General features: G+C 42.3%; 1 protein-coding gene across 1 annotated transcript in view; it reads right to left on the bottom strand.

Annotated features, from left to right (window-relative positions):
• BUB1B (BUB1 mitotic checkpoint serine/threonine kinase B) overlaps positions 1–15417 on the bottom strand; it is a 108807-nt gene that overhangs the window by 70787 nt on the left and 22603 nt on the right. Inside the window, 5 exon segments of the mRNA XM_073610189.1 lie at positions 756–850; positions 1465–1664; positions 5427–5593; positions 11753–11949; positions 13539–13683. Coding sequence (XP_073466290.1) covers positions 756–850; positions 1465–1664; positions 5427–5593; positions 11753–11949; positions 13539–13683 — 804 coding nt within the window.

Here is a 15417-nt window from a genome sequence, read left to right as displayed (position 1 = left end):
GGCAAAAAGCCTAAAAAAGGAAAGTAGCGCAGCTACCGCATCTAAGAATTGGTAAGATGCAAGATTACATTTTTTGTTTTTGTGTTTAATGCCGCCGTAAATTAAATCAGTGCTTTGTTCACAAAGGGCATAACAGACTAACTTTTACCCAGGCCATCATAGGCACATATTTCCCTTTTGCTCCCCTGCTGTTCATCCACTGGGAATTGAAGAAAAACCAGATGCAAGTTACAAGTCACTGGAGGAAGTAATAAATGATATGCATGTTCTGCTAGCTATGGGGAGATTATAGCAAACCTGTTGCTTTGCTCTGAACAGGTAAAATGTAGGTTTGTTTTAATCACAAGGTGTTTCACAACATACATAATTCCACCAACACAGATCCATCTATATTAGCGGTAAATTATAAAAGCAACGTATAACAGATGTACATAAGCTGAAAAGAAAGTATTAAGTCTACCAAGTTGTTGAACAATAGTCTCATGGTTAAAACTTTGTAACAGTCATTACCTGTGCTGCCTATAACTGCTGCTAATGTTTGACTGCAGTTTAGAAAATGAAGCTGAGATTAGGGCAGGTTATCGTGTACAACACAAACAGACAGATCATTATGGACACTATAAACTGTTGTTCTTTCATTGTCTGAACATTATTCCAACTTCCTTCTTTACAAGGAGAATTCCACAGAAACGATGATATACTTTAGGTAGTGTACTTATCTGAAAAGTTGTAAATAATGCCTGAATAAATCTTACACTGTCTGCTGCTCTGCCAGTTCATCCACATAGGGTGTGAAGCTGGGAAGACATGGAGTTGAGTCATGGCCGGAACTCTGATGGGTGCTGCGAGGCTGAAACAAAACAATCATATAAAAACGTAACTGAAAGTTCAAAGAAAACAGCAAGTATAAAGATTTTATCCTTATTTCTGTTCATGGCATAGGTCTTGCGCAATAAAATAAAATAAATAAAATTTAAAAAAATGCAGATTGTGATTACGAAGGTAATCAGAATACATTAAACCATGTTACCCATAACATCCAAACTCCAAATGTAATTTATCCACTTGCCTTAAAGCTTTTGCACTTTTTAGTCATGTGTAAAATCAGAGCTTGGAAAGCAAAGTATGCAAAACTTCACAATATGGAACCAAATACAAACTACTGTAGCCGATATAGTAAACAGTAATTGCGAAGTGAAATGCTTCATGGCAACCAATCAGAATTCAATTAACTATGGCAACCTGCAAATCACTACTGTGTTATCTCCAAGCCATCATCCCAATCCAGTCAAATTGCTTACCCTGCATGATGCCTAAACAAAGATGGCTCTGTTCTGGAGATAAAATCAGATGAAAGCATTGCCTTGGGTAGACCTGATATCTTTGTGAGAAGTAATGAATAACATCAAAAATATCTGATGCTAGATGTTTCGTTGTCTTTTTAGACCTGCTTTTTCTTCTTACCCGGCCAGAGTTCCAGGTCCCTGCTTTTTGTTCATTTTCTTTGGCCCGTGATGGAGGCAACGCTGCCCAGGGTTGAGCAGCAAGCGTTGGCTGACTTTTAGGGACAGGAATTCTTGAACTTTCATCAAACACAGCAAAACGTGTCCGGCTGGGGATTTGTTGCGGGGGAGCCATCGGTGCACTAAAACTCTGGCTAGAGCCTAAAATAAAAAAAATAAAAAAAACACACTGTAATCTGGGAACTTCCTCCATCATATAATGCTTTAAGGCCACCTGAAGTCCTATTTATTTCCAATGAGAGTGAAACAAGCATTTTCAAGGCAAGATAGCATGTTAACAGTAATAGGTAAATGACAATTATTTAGTTATGGTAAAATCAGCTTAAAGCATTTGTTAAGGCAATTTTTATTTTTATTAAAATAATAAATATGTTATACTCACCTCTGTGCAATGGTATTGTACAGAGCAGCCTTGAACCTCCTCCACTGGGGATCTTGTCTCCTCCTCTTCTATGTCTGCCCCTCATAGCATTTTTTTTATATTGTGAAAGATGATGTTACGCCGAGTAAATTAACACCCAACATGTCACGCTTTAAAGTTGCGCCCGCTCATGGAATGGCGACAAACTTTTACCCTTAAAAATCTCCATATGCGATGTTTAAAAATATCTACAGGTTGCATGTTTTGAGTTAGAGGAGGTCTAGGGCTAGAATTATTGCTCTCGTTCTAACGATCGCAGCGATACCTCACGTGTGGTTTGAACACCTTTTTCAGCAGCGGACGCTACTCACGTATGTGTTCGCTTCTGCATGCGAGCGCAGCGGGACGGGGCACGCTTAAAAAAATTTTTCTTATTTAAATTTTGCCTTTTTATTTTTAATAATTTGCACTGTTCTTTAAAAAAAAAAAAGTGTCACTTTAATCCCTAATACAAGAAATGTAAACATCCCTTGTAATAGAAAAAAAAAAAGCACGACAGGACCTCTTAAATATGAGATCTGGGTTCAAAAAGACCTCAGATCTCATATTTACACTAAAATGCAATAAAAAAATAAAAAATAAAATGTTGCTTTAAGAGCTAGGGCGGAAGTGACACTTTGACGCCCGCTTCCGCCCTGCAATGGTATGGAGACAGGTGGGGGCCATCTTCCCCTCACTCATCTCCATACCCAACAGGGAGAAGGATCCGATCGTCTCCGCCGCTACCGACGGCTCCAGTAACACCGAAGAGTGGCGGGGGGGGCCTCTCCCGCCGCCCATAAAAGTGATCTTCCGGCGAATCCGCCGCAGAGACCACTTTTATCTGAAAGCAGTCCGCCCGCTGAAGAAGAGGATACCGGGGTTATGGTAGCTAGCTGCTACCATAACAATAACAACTCTGTAAACAGCCAACGTATGACGACAGCGGGTGGTCGGTAAGTGGTTACAGAACCTCCTGAGTTAGGGATAGCTGACATCCTATGTAGAGTGGGTTATGAGGCATGGTTGGTGTAATGCAAGGTAGCTTCATGGGCGCCAGACACTTCTTGAATGTAAAGAGATTTTTTGTCTCTTAAACAGAACTGTGGGAGGGTTTAGGGCCAGAACACCCTTTAGCAGTTGCAATGTTAATTGGCAGATTCTGAGACTTCTATAGGTAGACAGCCATGCAGGGAAATGCCCCCAGCCGGACACCACATCTGCATGTGTAAACATGCCGTCTCCTATGGCAATAATCTTGAACAGTTTCTAACAAAGGTTACAATTAACTCTTACACTTCCAATACCATCTCCTATTGTAGATCTTCACTCAACTGAGCTCCCAGTCTCTCACTAGATTTGCTGATCCACTTCTACTGGATCTCCTGAGATCTTCCAACCTTCTCTTTCAGTATCTTTCTCAAGCGTAACACATCCACCCCCCCTTCCCTGCTGGGTCCCTAGATTGGCATCCAACATACTCCTCAAGCGTCACCTGATGTGGAAATATTGAGCTTCATCTTTATATCAAGGGAACCATTGTGTTACATTGCGTTTATATATAAAAAAAAAAAAAAAAATTTTCACAGGAAGATGTACATAATATATTTTATGATATTATGAGATATGGGCCCGGCTCACAAGACTTCTTTTTCCGGTTTCTCAAAAGCCATTTGATGTCTGTAATAGTCAGGTGATAACCAAGTTACCCTATTGTTTATAGAGATAGCCATATCAACAGAACTGGTTATGCTAGGATCAAAGAGGGTTGCTTACCTAACAACCATAAACATGGTAGACAGAGAGGCACTGAAGAGTCTAATGCTTATGTGAGAAGCATGATGGCCAACTAGGCTTCAGGTACAGCCAATCAGAATTTGATGCAACTCTGAACCAATTAAAAGGAGTCCATTTGTGCGATTGGTGGGGATGGGTAGAGAGGGAACATAAAAATCAAAGCTCCCATTGATGCCCTCTCTTATGCCGCGTACACACGGTCGGACTTTTCGACCGGACGGGTCTGACAGACTTTCCAGCATACTTTCGACGGACTTTCTAACGAATGGACTTGCCTACACATGATCACACCAAAGTCCGACGGATTCGTACGTGATGACGTACACCGGACTAAAATAAGGAAGTTGATAGCCAGTAGCCAATAGCTGCCCTAGTGTCGGTTTTTGTCCGTCGGACTAGCATACAGACAAACGGATTTCTGGGTCCGGCGGAGTTACGACGTAAAGATTTGAAGCAAGTTCCAAATCTAAAGTCCGTCAGATTTGCAACTGGAAAAGTCCGCTGAAGGTTCGGTGAAGCCCACACACAATCGGATTGTCCACCGGCGTCCGTCGGAGCAGACCTGTCAAAAAGTCCGACCGTGTGTACACGGCATTAGCCTCATGGAAGACAAAGCATGGTCACGTAAGATCTGTCTGTGTAACATATCCATATTATCTTATTTCTCTTTTCTTTTATCTAACTTTTTCTGTCCTAGGATTTGCCTTAATACACTGATAGCATTTGTATGTCCATTATTTGTAACATTACTATGTTATATTTGGTAATATCTGATTATTCTAACATTTCTTTTCTGCATAAATAAATTTGATTTTTATTCTTTTCGCACAGTTATCATTCGTTTTTAATCCTATCCGTAATAGCTGCAACCGCATTGGTTGATTCTTATATAGACAAAAGGTTTTAATCACTTATTTTATGTATCATAATTTAAGTGAGGTATGAACATTGCCATCAGACACCCCACTGGCTTGCTCGGTCCCTGGCTTGGCACACAAAACAGCTCTGCAAGCATCACCTCCGCTGGCTGGGTCCCTGGCTTGACACCTGCTAAAGTTTCCCAATTCTTCACCGTCCCCGGTTGGCGAGAATGCTGCTCTGGTACTTGCTCCTTAGTGGCGACAGCTTCCCCTCTACCTCCGACCACAACAGGCTCTCCAGTCAGCAGAACCGTCACTTCTGGTTGGACTGCAAGCTGGGGCAGCACAACACACGTCCACCCAGACATCCGTCCAGGTGGCACAGAACTCCGACCACCTGAGCTCATCCAAATAAATAGACTCTCCCAGCAGGCCAAGGGACCCGAGAAAATCCCTGCCCATTGGCTGAGATACCCCATTTATTCCTAATCTGTCCTTGCAATGCCCTTGTTTTATTCAATGCCACCAGATACCCGGCCATCTAGTGACACAAGAGAGAAGTGCAGCAATTCCAGATTTAGGGTGGAATCAATTGATCCCCTATCAATTGGCCAAGGCGACTATACCTGGCAGGTAAATTTACTAGCAACCCTGCCTAAACATCAGAGTGCTACAAATGTAACAAGGGCATGGAGTAAGTTTCAAAAGAGCTAGTCAGGTATCCCAACAGAAAATAAAATTTGGTGGAGTTCTTTACAGAAAAAGAAAAAAAAAAACTACTAGTATGTAATACAAACAAACAATTGCAGTACAAAGAGAAAAACAGTTTTCTGAACAACGACTTACGTTTTATGGCATCTCCCACTCTGCTCACTGGAGCTCTTGCTTTATTTTTCCCTCTGGCTTTTAAATCCAACAGAGAGCTGCGCTGAGGTTCTGAGGATTCAGGCTCCTCAATATCTTCATCAGCAAGACTTTGCAACACTTGACGAGAAACCCGGGCCTGGAACTGCCTGCAAGGACATTATGAGGAAAACACTTTCGGAAGTTTATTAAAGACTACTGCAGCACAAATTTAAAAGATTAAAGTTCTTAAATTAAATTGCTGTGAGCAACACTATCTGTATATGTGAAATAAATAAGAATGATGTACTTAAAGTAAAGTAGTTAGAAAGGCTGAAGGTTTATCTTCATGCATTCTATGCATGAAGGTAAAAAACCTTCTGTGTGCTGCTCTTCCCACAGCCTCCCAGTAGGCACCCGAGTCCCCTCTCGATCAAGTGACATGAATGGGAGCCTCGGCTTTTCTGGGTCTCTCTCTCCTCATTGCCTGCAACACAGTAGCGGGTGGCAATCACAGCCAGTGGGCCAATGAGGAGAGAGTGGGGGCAAGCCAAGCCACAGCTCTATGTGTATTATGGACGCATATAGTGGGACAGGCGGCTTACTATTGGGGGCACTGGTCCGGGGGAGGGGGACAGAAGCATCAGCGGGGGACCCGAGAAGAGGAGGATCAGGGGTGCTCTGTGCAAAACCACTGCAGCAAGTATAACATTGTTATTTTAGGAAAAAAAAAACCCTTGAAATATATCACTTTAACTGCCAAGTAATTATAAATACTTCACAGTAAGCAAGATTGAATAAAGACAATAGTCCATCCAGTTCAACCTGTGTAGGTGACCGTGTGTTAGTGTCTATAATTAATTTCCCATATCCCTGCATGTTGTGTTCTTTAAGATACACATCCAAGAGCCTCTTAAAAATATCCATACTCCCCGAAGCTATTACCAATTGTGGAAGAGTGTTCCACATTCTTATTGCCCGGACAGTGAAAAACCCCCTGCGCAGTTTGAGGTTAAACCGCTTCTCCAATCTCATTGTGTGGCCCCGTGTCCCTTGAGGCAGAATATTTTTTTTCCTATGCTGGGATCACCATTGAGGTATTTGTAAAATCGCCATCATATCTCCTCTCAAGCGTCATTTCTCCAACGAGAATATATTTCATTTAGTGTTTGCAGTCGTTCCTCATAATTGAGATCCTCCAATCCCCTTATTAGTTTTGGTGCCCTTCTTTGGACTTTCTCCAGTTCCAGCACATCCCTTCTGAGGACTGGTGACCAGAACTGCACAGAATACTCCAGACTCCAGTTTTATAAAGTGGCAGGATTATAGTTTTATCCCTGGAGTACACCCCTTTTTTTTATGCCTGCTAATATTCTGCCGGCTTTGGTAGCTGCAGCTTGACATTGCATGCTATTGCTCAATCTGTCATCTACTACGACCCCCAGATCTTTCTCCATCCTTGATTTCCCCAGCGGTTCTCCCCCTAGTGAGTAGTTTACATTTATGTTTTTTGCGCCCGAGTGCATTACTTTACATTTCTCCACATTTAACATCATTTGCCATGTATTTGCCCACTCCATTATTTTGTTCAGGTCTTTCTGTAAAATGTCTATAACCTGATGTGAAGTTATTGCCCTGCTTAATTTTGTGTCGTCTGCAAAAACTGAGATTGAGCTATTTATTCCATCCTCTATATCATTTATGAATAAACTGAATAGAATTGACCCAAGACAGAACCCTAGGGCACCCCACTTATTCAAATAAAGTCTATGTCCTCCTCATGTAATAGCAGCTCCAGTTCCTCCATTTTGTTAGCTAGTCTCATAGCATTTGTGTAACTTCCCCTTATCGTTGTATGGGTGCATATTAACTTCCCCTTAGTTTTCCTCAGGCTTTGTTTCCAAATTGTCCTTGCATTCACCCCAGGATTAGAAATTACAGCTGTATTATCCCTGCTGACTCCACTATTACCCTCTGTCCTTTGCTCGCTGCCGGCTATTGCTTCCTCTGACTCTCCCCCAATACCTAGTTTAAAAGCCCCTCCAACTTAGTGGCCATCTTTCTTTCCAGTAGGGCTGTACCATCCCCATTAAGGTGCAGCCCGTCCTTACAAAAGAGACGGTAACTGATTGAGAAGTCAGCCCAGTTCTCCAGGAACCCAAACCCCTCTTTCCTACACCAATTCCTCAGCCACTTGTTCAGTTCCCTAAGCTCCTGCTGCCTCTCTGGTGTGGCTCGAGGTACAGGTAGTATTTCAGAGAAAACTACCTTGGGGGTCCTTTTCCTCCATCTATTCCTCAAGTCCCTGAAATCATTTTTTTAGGACTTTCCACCTTCTTCTCACTTTGTTATTGGTGCCAACGTGTACCATGACCTCTGGGTCCTCCCCAGCCCCGCCTAAAAATCTGTCCACCCAATTCGCGATGTGCCAAACCCGATCGCCCGGTAAACATACTGTTCGGTGACCATGGTCTTTCTGGCAGATTGCTCTCTGTTCTCCTAATAATTGAGTCCCCCACTACCAGCACTTGTCTAGCCTTACCTGCATCTCTGCCCACCTCCATACTGGAGCCATCACTCCCCTGGCAGCTAGGGGATGGCGCCTGCTCGAGCACTGCCACCCCTGAGCTTATATCCCCAGCATCATACAACTTGGCATATTTGTTGGGGTGTACCAGCTCAGGACTGGCCTCCCTAGCACTCTACCCCATAACCCACCTTCTAGTTGTCACCCAGCTACCTACCTCTGGCTCCTGGGCCTCCATTTCTCCAACCTCCTCTTCACTGACCCCTGCCAGCACCTGCTGGGTAATGTCCAAGCTCATTTCCAGGTTGCGAATTCTTCTCAGTGTTGCCACCTGATTCTCCAGGATCTGGGCTTCCAAAGAAACAACTCACTCACGTGTCGCACACAGTATTCGCCCTCGATTAGCAAATCAAGGAACGCATACATGGAGCAGGATGTACACCGTTTGGCATCACAGATCTTGTTGGACATTTTACCCGCTATTCTATTGGGGATAATAAGAAAAAGCTTGCTATTGATATCCTAAACTACTTCCAGCTCTCCCTACCACACTCTCGGGACTAAGGGTACTCCCAGGCCCTATAGACACCCCCAGTTACTAAAAAGGTATTCCAAGGTAATAAGGTTACTCCCAGCACTAAGGGTACTTACCTGGCAAAAGAGGTACCCCCAGTTACTAAATTACTCCCAAGTACTAAACTAAATCTGTGTCCTTATTAAACATATCTAACAGATACTCGCCTACTGTATCTGAAGACTCCAGCTGCTGTCATGCAGTTTTTAATATTCAATATCACAGGCAGCCTAATCAAGTGTGAGGCAGGGAAAGCAAGGGTGGGTGGATCAGAGCCAGCCACCACAGATACTGCTGTGTGTCTTAATGAATGTGCAATGCTTTTCTGGGTTCACAGGGCAGTATTAAGTAGCAAACTAGACATTTAGGCACCTTGAGGTGCCAACTACAGTATGCACCTGTTACAGGTTTTGTTTTTAAAGGTAGTGTACACTTTTAACTTATTAGTGTAGTCATATTTCCTGTAATTTGTTTGCCCTGTAATGATGGGCTCAAATGTTGTAGCTGCAGTTTGTAGCGATAGCTGATTGATTCCCCTATGTCTGTGTATTGCTTCAGCTACCTTGTCCCATTGCACCAAAGGAACAAGTCACCTTCCTTTTCCAGGTCACACAGAGTCCCAAGCATGCCTTGCCATCCGCTCTGTGTCACATCACAAATGTAGGAGAGCTGCTGTAATAAATAAAGAAAAAAAAAAGGGAAGAAGGAACAGCTTCCAGCTGCATGGTGCGCTCTGTTTGCCTGTGAATGCTCTTCCTACATGTGTGTGATAGATCTGTGTCTCCAACCTTATAACTGTATAGCTGCAGTGTGAAACTTAAGCATTGCTGTCTGACTGCTAGACTCAGAGAAATTGGGGAGTTAAACTTGGCGATGTCACTACTGTTCTCATTGCTGGAGGCTCTGACATGAGGAAGCAAAGCCCTGCATCTACCAACATGGCCCCTCCACCCAGAGACACGGCAAGTAAGTAAAAGAGGAAAAGATTACCTGCAGGGTGACAACTGGCAACACTAGTCCACAGCTTCAAGAGTTTAGTTCCCCTTCCCTCTGGGCTTGCCCCTTTAAGACATACACAAAGCTGACAAATTTTACAGTGTACCGATTAGTTATTAAGGTGAGACACAAAGAGGATTGTGTTCTTCTTATGAGATTTGAGCTTGTAGGATTGTTACATGAATCAGAGGATTAGTATACAGGCTGATTTTCTTTTAGAGACGGTCTTACATTTGCAATGTCCCACAATTATTTTTGATTAGGGAATGACTATTATATTAAGCAGAAGGATGTAGCAACGTGAACTAAATCTGCTTAATACACTGGAGAAGGTATATTGAGAACATTTTGTTTATATAGAATAGGTATGATATAAAATCGATGAATACCTATTGCACGGCTCAATAAAAACGATATTATTATTTGTGTAAAGGATGGTGAGCTACATACAAAGTCTTATGTCAAAGCCATTGACAGAAATGGGTACATATGCAAAAAAAAAAAAAAAAAAAACTGGCACCATCTTTCTTAGTTAATAGTGTCGTGAAAGAACAATTCATCTGCATTAGAAGAAAATTGTCTCTGAATGGACAAAACATTTTATTTTCCCTGAAATATTGGCTTATTCTTAAATGTGAGAGGGATTTGTCTTCTAGTCTAAAAACTTCCCTCCTTGTGGAACATTCTGGCACCCAAAATTCTTGCAAAAACCTAAGCCGCACACAGCGGTTCCTCCAGCTAGCATGTACATCCTGTGGCAACATACAAATCAGCAAGAGAAACCACAGTGTGAAATAGGGGCAGGTATTCCACACACACTGGAAAATGAGGAATACATGCAGGGGCTGTGGACCAGCTAAGCGGCAGGGTTTTTAACTAACAGGCCACTGGTAGTACATTGCCTCTTCTCTTACTGGCTGGGTACTTTATACAAATAACCGTGTAGTCATTGTTTTTTTAACCACTTCAGCCCCGGAAGATTTTACCCCCTTCCTGACCAGAGCACTTTTTACAATTTGGCACTGCAACGCTTTAACTGACAATTGCACAGTCATGCAATGCTGTACCCAAACAAAATTTGCATCCTTTTTCCCCACAAATAGAGCTTTCTTTTGGTGGTATTTGATCACCCCTGCAGTTTTTATTTTTTGTGCTAACAAAAAAAAAAAAAAAAAAAGAAAGAGGAAAAAAAAAAAAAAAAAAACACAAACAATATATTTTACTTTTCACTATAATTCATCAGATTAGGCCAATATATATTCTTCTATATATTTTTGGTAAAAATAAATAAAATCGCAATAATCGTATATTGATTTGTTTGTGCAAAAATTATAGTGTCTACAAACTATGGGAAAGATTTATGGCATTTTTTTTTTTGTACTAGCAATGACGGCAATCTGTGATTTATAACGGTACTGCGACATTGTGACAGACAGATCAGACACTTTTGACACATTTTTGGGACCACTGACATTTATACAGCGATCAGTGCTATAAAAATGCACTGATTACTGTGTAAATGTCACTGAATGTAATGGGGGTTAACACTAGGGGGCGATCAAGGGGTTAAATGTGTGTTCTAAATGTATGGGGATAGGACTGAGTAGGAGAGGAGACATATCGCTGTTCCTGCTTAGTAGGAACAAACGACATGTCTCCTCTCTGACAGCACAGGGATTTGTGCGTTTACACACAAATCCCCGTGCTTGGGCTCGTGCACGCGATCGCGCATGGCCGGCGGCGATCATGAACGCCAAGTGGCGGGCACGCGCCCTCTGGCGGCCGAAAAAGGGAAGGACGTACCCATACGGGATTTCACCCAGGAGAGCCATTGTGCAGCAGTGTATCTGCATGAGCCGGTTAAACTCGATTAATTGAACACATGACATTTATGCTACATTCCATTGTTCTACCTATAAGGACAGTTAAAGAAAATGTACAATAATAATCAGGCTACTAAAAATCTCTTTAAAGTCTTTTTTGCTGTTCCTATTTATTCTGGTGACCATTTTCACTGGGATAGAAAGTAAAGGGAAATCCAAAATGCGATGGATGTCAACAGAACAGGGAGGTGCGGAAATTTTCCCATGGGGGACACCTGTTTCAGTGACGTATGTGGGAATTGTCTCTCACTCTAGAGAGATTTTCACTCAGGTCCTGTTGTGTCTCTGGAAAGGATATAAAAGGGAAATCTCACCAAAATAGAAAGTTCTTTACTTTTCAGTTCCTTACCTGTGACTGGCCTCCAGTTTATCCAGAGGTTTAGCCCTGCGATGAATGCCATCTTGGAACACAGAATCTGCTTTCTTGAAATTGCCTTTGGCTTCATATTCGTCTGCCCAGGAAATGTACAGCTGTGCATGTAGAACTCCAATTCCTTGGCTGTGTAAGTAGCTGTACAAATCTGCAGGCTCTGTGCAACAATTAGCCTAACAAAAAATACAAAAAAAACAAAAAAAGAATTATGATCACATTGCAGAAAAGGTCAGCTCAATAAATCTTAAGGCTGACGTCCATGCTGATAATTTGGCATTCAATAAATGGATTTATGCCTCATTCACATGGGCGTACTGATCTGTATATCCATGCGAAGGGCCATCTTCACCCGTGCAAGATGCACAGATGTTTTGGCAGCCCATTTAAATCAATGACAGGCGGGTGGTTGCATGGACCTCAAAGCGCATCCCCGACTGTGCATCCATGTGGGACCAATGCACAGATCAGAAAGAAATCCGTCAATGTGCCAAAGTACATTTTCAGTAGAGCGAGAAAGAGCTAGACTTCTGACAATGATTCCATTACTGTCCAAGCCTTTTTGGTTATAATTGAACCTTGCATTTCTAGTATGGGTGTCACAATGAAATGACAGTATTTGAAAAATAATCTGCTCAATGGGATCACAGAAAGAAATACAAAAAAAGTTAACAGAAAGGTGAGATACATACACACACACACACACACACACACACTACAAGGCTCTGACCTTGGAATAATGGTAGTGCAGGGCTGAGGATTTGAAGAGAAGCCAAAGTCCTGTGTACAGCCCAAGTCAGGAATGTAGGAACATAGGACTGATTTAAAGACCAAACACAAGTAGTTTCAGACATTACAAAGTACTTACACTTCAGCAGTATCATTACTGTAAACAAGTGTTGGACCCTGGAAGCTTGACTAATGGTCAGCATGCATTTAATCTGGATTTAAATAATTATTTAATCTATTGTAGGACATTAATGCATTTAGTACATACTGACTCAGCATGATGTCTAAATAAAATATGCCAGATGAGGCCATTGTCAGAAGGCATACTATGATCTGTGAAAGGTAATAAACTATCGTCAAGTGTTACACTTGAAGACTGGTATGTTTGTAACAAAAAAAATACAAACACCAAATGCATTTTGAAGTGTTACTAAACCCAGGACCCTGCATTCACTATATCTGGTCTCCCACAGTACACAGAACATGGGGATGCAACTATTTTAGTAAATATAAACTGCTAAATACATTTTCTCATAAGCAGTTAAAGCAGTCTTGTGACTTCTCTCATTGTCCAGCCAAGCACTAGTTAAAGTTTGTAGAAGTAGTTTTCCAACTGTCCTATGAGACTGCAAGAGCCTGGACCCTCTGTCTGGACAGTGCTGATTGGCCCTGTGCTGATCACATGCACCCTCTCAAGGAAAAAAAAAAACCCTCTAGCAATACACACCAAACTGAGCATGTGCAACCTGACTCCATAGGCTCTGTGTTATCAGGAAATTATCAGGGGACAGTGGAAGGAAGGGAGGATCTGTGCATACCGGATCAAACAGTATTTTTACACAGTGCGGAGGATTAACCCCTTAGGTTCCACAGTAAGTGCAGCAAGCATGCTTTACTGCATATACAGACTGATTTAACTGTTATGGGTTTTGTAACACATTAATACCATCTTCCAATAACTTCCTGCGTTGTGATCTCATATTTACCCCCTCAGTCTTTATATTGTCATATGTAAACTAATACATTTCATACTTACAAACTTGAGGCAGATGTTCAGGTAGCGCAAATCATCATAATAGCGCTTCTCCTGATGGAAGATCTTGACCACCCTCTCCAGAAGAGGAGACAGATTGCTTTCCTTACCACCCTGGGGGAATGCCTGTTCTGCCCATTTTATATACCTGAAATATATTAGATTATAAACAAAAGGTTACAATATAAAGAACAGAAAACAAATCAGCTAACAGGCCCCATACAAAACATGAACAGGCAACTGCCTATAGCTCAAAACAACGTTTGAAGGGCTTTTTGCCTGAAGCTGGAGTGGGGGAGTTATACTCTGGGCTGGCCTACAGTTTACTTACTAAAGAGCAGGAAGATGAATGAATTATGAGAGCATTCACCAGCACCCTCACAGCTCATGAAGAGCTACAAGCCATCTGCCACTGCCAGATCACGGTGAATGAATGATGTGGCTGTGTAGGTAGAACCACACACAGCTGTGCTATTTTTAAATATTGACAGCGGGTGTAGGGAAAGGAATCCCAACCTGCTGTCAAAGGGGGAGTGTCTGCTGGAGCATGTTACACATTACACCCTAAATATGAGTGTAGCGTGTAACATGCTCTCGAAGGTGAACTTATCCTTCAAGACTCCTTGTGTCCCTCAATTAACGAGGAAGAAAAAACTTTCCCTCTGCAACAAATCGATTTGAATAGTGTTCTCCATGTTATACATTTGCCTACAAGTTTAACGCTCTGTCTCAGCAAACAACATATAGCAGTGTGGAAAGCAATTACAGTTCTTTATCCTGCCAACACCCTCCCAACTCCGAGTTGTTGCATCACCATACTAGTACATGTGAAAACATGGGTCCCCTGAAGATGTTGCTCAAAAAATTGTTAGAAAGACAATAAAAAGGTTCATCTTCATGCCTGAATACCGCTGGGTATTAAAACAATAAGTTTCTCTGTTCAGGGCAGAACTCATTTTCTTTATATGGGTTTTTCAGGTTACATGATAGAGCAATCTGTAAGATTAGATAATTGTGGAAAAATAGGATTTTTTAAAACAGCTTACCTGTAAAATCCTTTTCTTTCGATGGACATCACGGGACACAGAGCCACAGTAATTACTGATGGGTTATATAGGTATCACTGGTGATTGGACACTGGCACACCCTATCAGGAAGTTCAACCCCCTATATAATCCCTCCCCCTTGCAGGGATACCTCAGTTTTGTAGCCAAGCAATATAGTGTATTAGAAGAGGGGCGGGACCTCTGTGTCCCGTGATGTCCTTCGAAAGAAAAGGATTTTACAGGTAAGCTGTTTTAAAAAATCCTATTTTCTTTCTCGAACATCACGGGACACAGAGCCACAGTAATTACTGATGGGATGTCCCAGAGCAATGCTACCTGAGGGGGGGGAACCACGACCAAGTAGGGTGCAATCAGACCTGAGGACCCTGTACCGCTGCCTGCAGCACACTACGCCCAAAGGCGATATCCTCATGCCTTCTCACATCCACCTGATAGAATCTGGTGAATGTATGAACTGAAGACCAGGTTGCGGCCTTGCAGATTTGAGCCATAGAGGCCCGGTGATGCACTGCCCAAGAAGCACCAATAGCCCTTGTGGAATGTGCCCTGATCTGAAACGGAGGAATCTTCTGTTTCAAACCGTAAGCTTGATTGATCAACTGTCGAATCCATTTAGAAATGGTAGCTTTTGACGCTGCCTGTCCTCTATTGGGACCCTCTGGCAGCACAAACAAAACATCCGTCTTGCGGATCTGAGTAGTTGCCCCTAGATAGGCCTTAACTGCTCTTACTACATCCAACGAATGTAGAGATCTCTCTTCCGGAGAACAGGGATCTGGAAAAAAGGAAGGTAGAACAATGTCTTGGTTTAAATG

The sequence above is a fragment of the Aquarana catesbeiana genome, linkage group LG13 (assembly GCF_042186555.1).
Source record: "Aquarana catesbeiana isolate 2022-GZ linkage group LG13, ASM4218655v1, whole genome shotgun sequence".
NCBI classification, from domain to species: domain Eukaryota; kingdom Metazoa; phylum Chordata; class Amphibia; order Anura; family Ranidae; genus Aquarana; species Aquarana catesbeiana.
This window is presented reverse-complemented; position numbering and strand designations above follow the sequence as displayed.